The 9,041-nt window shown below is 43.4% G+C and overlaps 1 protein-coding gene across 1 annotated transcript; it reads left to right on the top strand.

The window, feature by feature from the left end:
• The first annotated feature begins 712 nt into the window (after nt 1–712).
• Nucleotides 713–8,093, top strand: LOC109778803 (uncharacterized). Its single transcript, XM_020337389.4, has 8 exons — nt 713–1,123; nt 3,620–3,686; nt 3,864–3,932; nt 4,022–4,083; nt 4,353–4,442; nt 4,519–4,640; nt 6,146–6,203; nt 7,613–8,093. The coding sequence occupies exons 3-8, from the start codon at nt 3,866–3,868 to the stop codon at nt 7,811–7,813; spliced, it is 600 nt and encodes a 199-aa protein (XP_020192978.1). The 5' UTR covers nt 713–1,123; nt 3,620–3,686; nt 3,864–3,865; the 3' UTR covers nt 7,814–8,093.
• The last annotated feature ends 948 nt before the right edge of the window (nt 8,094–9,041 follow it).

The following is a 9,041-nucleotide window of genomic DNA, read 5'->3' as shown; positions in this document are numbered from 1 at the left end:
TGGTGGCAATGTTGATGATTTTGGTGCGGGAGTTGGAACAAGCGCCGGAGGTGGATTCGGTGGTGGCGATGAACTTCAAGATGGACTCGATGGCGTGGAGTGAAGATCGACCAAGATGATGCCGAACGTGATTGTCACTTTTGCAGGACCCTCTTTTGCGTTTGTCCTACTAAACTGAAGCTTTTATTTACGCGTAAACTATGTTATGTTGTTTGAATTTGAACTTATTTGTGAGAACCTATGTCAAATTCGAGAATTGGTCGTCTTCGGTTTGCGGGTCGACGCGGCGGTGCCCGAGCAGACCCCGCAAAAAGCCGACCCATAAAAAAGTATATTCCACGAATATCCTTTTATACGGGTCTGTTTGGGGGTCTGCATCTGCGGCCGTCCGAGCCAGCCCGCAAAGGCCGTTTTCCGTGAACTGCAAACGTGTTTTGCGGGCCGGCCGGATGCGGGGTCTGCTAGAGATACTCTTACTCCCTCTGTCCACGAATAAGTGTACATCTAGCCTTTGTCCTAAGTCAAAGTTTGAAAAATAGCAGCATTTATGGAACTAAAATAATATTACTAGATTCTTTTTAACATGTACTTTCATAATTTACCAATTTGATTTTATATATGCTAGTACACTTTTCTGTAAAGTTGGTCAAAATTTTATAGTCCTGACTTAAGACAAAAGGTAGAAGTACACTTTTTCGCGGACGAAGGTAGTAGGTGGCAATTTCATGACCAACAGTGACCGGACAGTCCGTATGAACGCACAAGGATGATTTGCGGTGTCCGGTTGTTGTTCCTCTTAAAATTTTGCAAAATTCACCGTTTCGCAAATTCTCGGGGATCCGGACGCATCCCATATCTCTTCCTCCCCCTCTCCTCTCCTGACCTAATCTCGTGCTCCGGGCTTCAATCGGCTGCCGCGTTGTAGTTGCGCGTCGCCGCCGAAGCCTGACACGCCATCCGGCCGGGGTCTCTGCCGCCCTGCCACCCCTTCCCCTCCCCCCCGCGCCCCTCCAGGCCTCGTGCAGGCCGTTCCTCCTGCTCCGCCCCCCCTCGCGCGAACCTCCATCCGCCCCGGCGGGTATTCGTCTAGCGCCGGCCGTCCGGAGCTGCGCCTAGTCACTAGGTAACCACCTCTCCTTACTCCTCCCTCCTACTCCTTCCATCCCTCCCCTTCCATGCTCTTATTTTTTCTAGAATACCCTGCCATGCTCTTATTTCCTTTTCCTTTGTATACGTATTTGTATGAATTGCTGTTGATGGATGGCTGGTTCAGTTGGATTGTAGATCGCACATCGTTTATATTGTTTATTTATTTAAAGAGGGATGGCTGGTTCAGTTGTATTATAGATGCGCCAAACTGAACATGCACATATACTGATGCAATCCCTCTGTTTGGAAGAGTGGTCTCCGTTTAGTGTGAGTAGAGGAGATGGATTCTTTTTTGTTTATGTTTACTCTGTTTGACACACGGGGAGTAGAGGAGATTTTTGTTTTGTTTGGCTCTCGCAAAAATCGACAGAATGCCATGCTTTTCTTTGGAATTTGCCTAGACCATAGTATAAATTAGTTTGATTTTGCTTGATTGCACACTTTGTTTTATTTACTTCTTTTGATAAAATAGAATGGTTGTTTTATTTGAAATTGGTGATGAATAATTGCCATAGGTTTCAGATTGTGTTCATGTAGTGGCTGCTTGTGTTTGATGATGGATAATTGATTGTGTCCATTTGGTCTGGCTTTTCTTGTACTGGTTGTACATGTTGGGTGAAGTGCAAGGGGAAGCAGATGTGGATGGGCACCATGCAGTCCTACTCCCTCCTTCCATCTATATAGGGCCTAATGTGTTTTTCAAGACCGTCTTTGACTATTGATAAGATTAATAGTACGTGAGATGTATCATGTGATAATTATATTATTGGGAGCTCCTTTCACATACGAATTTGACGATATGCTTTGTGTAAGTTGCATGTCATATATTATTGCTCTAACATTTGGTCAAAGTTAGCCTTGAAAAACGCATTAGGCCCTATATAGATGGAAGGAGGGAGTAGATGGGATAATTTTACAATGTAGGGGTTGGTTTGTGTGGTTCATGTACCTTGAGATGATGTTACCTGACGTGCACACTTGATAGATGCAGTGAGCTATGTCTGCAGTTGTCAATCGTTTAGTTTTTTGTTATGTATTTGTGCCATAAGTTCAAAGCAATGTTTGGGAAATCGTTTTTAAGCGACGCTTAGGCGCTGAGTGATGGCTTACCGCCTCGCTTCTGCCCTAGGCAATGGTTTAACACTAGGCGAAATTTAGCGAGATTTCGGCAGCGGTTTAGCGCTAGGTGCTGGTTTAGTGTGCACTTCACGCGGTTAGGCGAGCGAAAGCACTGGGAAATCTATCAGGCTGGAGCTGAAGTTGACTAGGCGGGAGGGGGAAATGGGGGTAATAAGGGCTGGGTGAAATTGGGTTTTTGGCTGGGGTTAGAAGGGAGGGGACAGGAGAGAGTGTTGCGGTAGCTGATGGCAACATTTGATACTATTCTTTGATAGGTTCACACCGTTAAAATTTCCTGTAACACATAATTACCCCATGCACTCATTTATGCGACACAACATGCGGTACCTGTTGTTAAATCCAAAACTAAGGGGCAATGTCTGTTTCCTCAAGTTCTCTTTTATTGTTTATGGTTCTAGACAGGTGAAATATGCTTCTGCTTGGCTGCTTGGGCAATTGATGGCAACATGCCATTTATCTTATTATTAGGCTATGTTTGTTTGAAATGAACTCCATTTTAGGCTTTTACCTGCTATTTTGCTTGCTGTGTGAACCTGTTGTGTGTTTACAATGGTGTGAACTGCATTTTACATGCTATTTCAATTATTTATGTGATAGGTTTCCTATTTTCCTGTGAATATTATTCAAAAGCAGCCAAAGTCTGTTGAATTTCGAAAAAAAAACGCTCAAGCGCCCAACTGCTCTTAAGCTGTGGCCTTCCGCTTCGCTTACGCTTTCCGCTTACGCTTTCCGCTTACGCTTTCCGCTTACGCTTTCTGCTTTTTTTAACATTGGCTCAAAGGTTGGTATTGATCATCGCTTTCTGTTATATACTCGTGCCATCAGTTCTTGGTATTCGTCTTGGAAGAATGAATATGCTTTGGTTTTAAATCTCTGTCCATGTACAAGTCACAAGTTTGATTTTTTGGGGGTGAAAATATCTCTACAAATTTGATTGAAGTGAAACAATGTGCAAAATTTGTATGAATATGCTGAATTTTGTGTAAAAATTTAATTGCATATGTTGGTGAATTTGAACAAAATTACATAAATTCAGAAACCTCTTCAACTTTGAAAGAACATGTGTAGTACTATAATTTAGAACTCACACTACAAAAATGAAATTTTCCTTCAGGGTCATTAGGGGGCATTACGGACTATTCAGACTCAATCCACAGTTTCACTGTTGTTCCAACCAAACAACTGTCAGCTTTCTCACAGCTGCTTTCCCAAATTTCACAGCAGCTTTTCCAAAATCTTCAGCTGAACCAATCACACCCTAATGATTTTATTTACTGCTCCATATTAATTCTACACTTACTAAGAGTCTAATTATATCCCTTTTGAACAGGGCATCAACATTGTCAATTGGAGAGGCTTGGAGCTGCTTCAGCATCCTCAGGAGAGCAGCAAACAAGGTAATCTGCTGTTCCTAGCTTCTATACACATTTTTTTTGTGAATTAAAAAAATAGTAAAATGTATTCCTGTATTGGCGCTTTTCCAAAATGGCAAATTACGTATCTGTATCAGCCCGATACTGATACACCTGTCCGTATCGGTGCATTTTAGTGATTCTTTCCCTAATTGCTTTCAGATATGGATTCAGTGCCACTCACTGCTGAAGCTATTGCTTTTACTGAGAAAAAGATGGACATGACTCTGGGTATGCTATTTATTTGTTGTTTGTTCTGTGACGCTATTCATATCTTGGAGATTAACTTAGCTCATGGTTTTTCTTGTGTGTTTATACAGAGGATATTATTAAGATGTCAAAGAAAAAAGGTCCTGCAGGCAAGAAAGCCCCTAGACAGCAGGTAGGCCTTATAATTCATTTGAGTGTGCCCCTCTTCGCCATGGACAGGGGTGCATGGAAGCTTGCTATCCATGTGCCAGAACCATGAGTTGGTCGCGAGATCTTATAGAGACTAAAGCCCCTAAACATTTGAGTGTGCCCCTCTTCACCTCTAGCCTATCCCAACTTGTTTGGGACTAAAGGCTTTGTTGTTGTTGTTGTGCCCCTCTTCCTTTACATTGTTAATGTACTGCCAAGTTCTGATAATTACCATACTTTCTGTAATCACAGGTAAAAAAGCGTCCTTTCCAGAATGGTAATAGTAATCAAGGGAAGGCAAAGGTTCAGCGATTTCATGAGTCTAGATCATCTATACGACAAGTATGTTATGCCACTCAAAGTTACTGTTTATAGATTGCCTTATGTTTGGTTTTCTAATGTTGCTTTGGTTTGTTAGGGTGTTCTGGCACAAAGGAGGTCAAATCTTGATGCAAATCAGTTCCAAATCACAAAGCAGGCTGCAAACAAGGCTGCTACTATGCATGTGCGCGGTAGGGCTGACAGATGGAACAAACCAAGGTATCAACAAATCACTACAATGTTATCTATCTGTCTTTGTGTAGTTACTCTAGTCACTTTATCTGAACAAACAAATTATGAACAGGTAAACAATGGTTCTTTTATTGCTTATGATAAGCTGGCATTCAAGGACCCGTTAAATAATTTGACTTGCACCTTTGGGTCTATTGACTGAAGTTATGGTGCTGGTGTTTCTGTTGAACCCATATTAATTTTGCTGCTATCTGTATTCCATTGGTTCACATGGAAGTATAAACATCAACCAACTTCATAGTATTGTGGCACAAGGCCTACTTTTTGGTTGAAGTGTGAGAAATACACGATGAATAAGAGTTGCAGTAAACTGAGCAGATCATATTGGATTGCATGGTTATCTAAGGGCCTTAAACTCACAAAGCTATGGATTACTTTTATTATGGCTGTTCGATCAAAAACTTTTATTCTGGCTGTAATGGACTGATGGTCAAATTTGTGAAGCTGCTGGAACACCTTGGATGTACATCTGGTGTTGCCTTACATACAACAAGGCTATTTATGATGTATTAGCAGTTGGACTGGTGCTATTTTTGGGCGGTCAACCTTGTTCTCATTTGCTGACTTGGTAGGAGCTGGATATGATACTTTCTAGCATCTGATACCACTGCCCACTGGACACCACAGATTCTTTGTATGACCAGAGATAAAGTGATTTTGACCACTAGCTCTATCGTGCAGACGATAAGCTTTTGTTTGTTCATGAAAACAGTGTGAATGTAGGTTAAGTGTGTTCACACCAACAAAATTGTCGTATGCTGCATCTCAGTAATTTATTTTTGCTGCTGTTCTCATATGCCTGATTGGTTGTATCATAGTGTTGTGCATTATTGCCAGTGCTATCTTGGATTTCGATCAGCAAGTGCTCTATGTTTTCAATTGTTCACTGGTTCTCAGCAAAGAAGCTAGCCACGTTTCCGCAGTTCAACAGGGTGATAGTATATCATGGTATCTCATGATTTTTCTTGTCAAGAATCATCCCAGTACGCTGTGCTGTATGGAGGCTGCCTTACGGGGCCAACTGATGTGATAACTTTCCCTGATTCCTAGCATGCCTTTGGGTTGATTCTGTCTCAGCAGTCTAACTTGCTATTATGAGCTTAACGGTCTGACCAAGCAGTAAAATTGTGTCAACTGGGAAAGTTGTTGGATTGTCTGCATTCATTTGGTGGATGTAACAGTATAGGATGTCGAGGCCTTATGGATCAAGTGGAATCTATATATGCAGTCTTTGATCAGAAATCAGTTATAGTTATCATTTTATTGTTTTGTTTTGTTCAAAAACATGGTATGTGCACCTGATTTAGAACATAGAGAATTCTTATTTTGAAGAGTATGGTGATTGTGCTTTACCGTCATGAAGCACAGACCATTAAAACTACCTGTTTGGTTCTCTGTTGCACACGATGTTGCACACGATTCTTGGTAGGCAACTCCTCATGTGGGCCACTAATGTTTTGCTCTGTATGCAGTGGTCCGTCTACCTCAGCACAGAGGAGGCCCGTAAGCGAGGCTCTTCAGAACAGCAAGGTACAAACTGATTTGAAATGGAAGTAGACTTAGCAATATAAACTATGATCATTGGTCTTTAAGTATTTGAGGACAAGCCTTTCAATTTTATTGTTATTTAGTGTGTAAACCTTGTTGATCTATTTGTCCACTTGCTTCAGTTCTCTACCTTGTAGGAATGGGAGCACCATTGTAGCACAGCTAGTAGCTATTTTTTATATCTAATTAGCATTCTGATTGCCTAGAGGCAGCCTCTCTGCATTGCACTTTGCCAAGAGGTCCTGGGTTCGAACCAGCCTCTCTGCATTGCACTTTGCAGGGGTAAGACTAGGTTCCTATAATCCCTCCCCAGACCCCACCTTGTGTGGGAGCTTCTATGCACTGGGTCTGTCCTTTAGCATTCTGATTGTCTAGGTATTTGATGCCAACCTTTTCACTTGTTTTATGCTTAATCAAAAACGTTGTGCTAAGAGAAAATGTTACCTCCAAAAAAGGATACTTGTGGTACCAGGATTCTATTCTTGTTTCAGAATAGGCCATGCTGATCTGAATCAGTTATCCAATATTACCAGTATTGTTTGGTGGTACATGTATTTAATACTCCACATGTTTAGTTGAAGGTACTTGCCAGATATCAATCCCACAAAGTTGTTTGTCACCCTGTGTATGCCGTGGTCACATATATGCCTGCTAAAAGTGATCACTGATGGGGATGCGGTTACAGAAGAGATCACACCAGTTTGCTATTCTAAAGGGTACTGCGGGGATGGCTATCTAAGGGGAAGAAATATAATCTCTCCGTCCCATAATATAAGAGCGTTTTTGACACTAGTGACACACTAGTGTAAAAAACGCTCTTATATTATGGGACGGAGGGAGTAGATGTTTATATGCCTTTTATGGTAGGTAGTGGAGCCAGTTATGAGATTTGGTTTTTTACTTGGAAGACATCAATACACATTTAGACATATCTTTCTCCGATTAGAGTAGTTAAAAACTAGATTGGCATATGAAGGTATTCTTGTGCATGCATGGAAAGTTGCTTAAAAACGACTTCATACCCAACTCCTAGTAACATCTCTTGATGTGTGTTTGTTTTGCACGCCTTTCCACTACGGAAAAATAGCATCTTCTTTGCAGAGTGACATCTAGCATTTTAAGCGCCCTTTTGTATTGTATTTTGCACAAATGTTGGTTCCAGCCCTTATTTTGAGATCATGTAGGAAACCATAGTATATGATATCTTATTCATGTGTTTTTTCTATTGCAACGTTTTTTTGCACCTCGATGACAAACATGAAACACGCTGGTTTTTCTTGAGTTGCATGAGACATGAAACCCTGCCTAAACATTTCATATTTGTATTGCATTTGTTGTCCACCTAATACATTTTTTTAGCATTGCTAATAATGTTTTCTTTCTGTTGCTAGGGTAAGGAGATGCAGAATGAGCCTCCAAGGACAATGGATGCGCTCTTTGCACAGATGAAGCAGCAGCGGATGAGGGTCATGCCACCGCAGCAATCAAAAGCTCCGACCCATGTCCATCAGTTTAACCAGCAGCGGCGTGGTCAGCAGCAGCGGCGAGGCAGAGGGGGATATGGTGTCCGCAGCGGTGGTGGTAACCGATGAGCATGGCATCCATATAGAATATTAGAGCCCTTATCACCGGTGTTCCTCGGAAGGGAGAAGAAGCCTCACCCCTGGAATTCTACCTGGCCATGTCTTGCCTCTCGTATTTGTATTCTCTGCGAGCTGTGAACAGAATCTTAACTGAAGTTTACAGGCAGTTTCCTAGTCGCTTGTTTCGAGTTTCAATTTCCGCATGTGTAATGGTCGATGGAATGTACGGGAATTGTTTGCTAGTCCTTTGATTCCTACCGTATTACTATTACATATGGGAGTTGGTATATCACTGACTGTTTTGGTTGGTAACTATCGTAGTCAGGCAGATTGAGAGTAAAACGGCAAAGGTGAACTGTTGCGTTTATCTTTCTAATGATAATAATAATTTAATGAAAGCAGATGTTCTCCTATGTTGCTTTACTCTCCCTAGACGCTGGTGGTTCTTGGGCTAGCAAGGGGTGGTAGTTGCGCCATCTAGGGTTCCTGTTTTTTCGTGAGGTCTCCTTGCTAATGCATCTGGAAGTTTTATAGGAACGGCGGGGTCTTGCGGAGGGGACCGCTGCCATCTATGAAGCTGTTATTTTGGAACTGCCATGGCATGGGTAATGCTGCGGCAATCCGTGCTTTGCTTGATGTCCAGCGGTCATGTAACCCCGAGGTTTTGTTCATATCGGAAACGCTTTTCGACAGCTACCTGGCGGAGTGTCTGCCTTTAAGCCAACTCCACCGCGCGACCCCATCCTGTCCGGCCCCGTTCGTTTAGGGTAAAACGGACAAACCAGACGGCCCAGCGTGCGGGCGTAAACGGACTTTTGTCCGTTTTGTGTCCGCTTTCTACCCATCCCCGGCCCAAGTTTGCGCCGATTTTGGGGTGAAACGGACAGCGCGCGGACGGGCGGGACACGCGCGCTTGTCCTCCCCTGGCCCGCCTGTCGGTGCCACAAAGCAAAAACCCCCCGCGCCCCATTTGGCGCCATTTCCCCCAAACCCTCCCACGTCCCTCCCGCGGCCCCCTCCCTCCCCCGTCCATGCCCGACGCCCAGCCGAATTCCGGCGGCCCGGCCGTCGTCCCGCCACCAAAGGTGAAGAAGAAGGCGGCCAAGGCACCAAGGAAACCGCGGTCGGAGTGCACGCCGGAGGAGATCGCCAAGTTGGACGCGAAATCGGCGAAGAGGAGGGGCCGGAGAGCGGTCGTCAAGGTCAATGCCCCCGCGGCCAAGTTCGCCGACGAGAA

This window comes from Aegilops tauschii, chromosome 6 (genome assembly GCF_002575655.3).
Source record: "Aegilops tauschii subsp. strangulata cultivar AL8/78 chromosome 6, Aet v6.0, whole genome shotgun sequence".
NCBI classification, from domain to species: Eukaryota; Viridiplantae; Streptophyta; class Magnoliopsida; order Poales; family Poaceae; genus Aegilops; species Aegilops tauschii.
The sequence above is the reverse complement of the archived record's forward strand: the minus strand, read 5'-3'. Positions and strand labels throughout refer to the sequence as shown.

Excerpts from the sequence above, each read along its gene's own strand:
- LOC109778803 (XM_020337389.4), top strand. The coding sequence starts at position 3,866 with ATGGATTCAGTGCCACTCACTGCTGAAGCTATTGCTTTTACTGAGAAA. Across the intron at positions 4,443-4,518 it reads CTAGATCATCTATACGACAA|GGTGTTCTGGCACAAAGGAG; the intron begins GTATGTTATGCC and ends TTGGTTTGTTAG. Across the intron at positions 6,204-7,612 it reads AGGCTCTTCAGAACAGCAAG|GGTAAGGAGATGCAGAATGA; the intron begins GTACAAACTGAT and ends TTCTGTTGCTAG.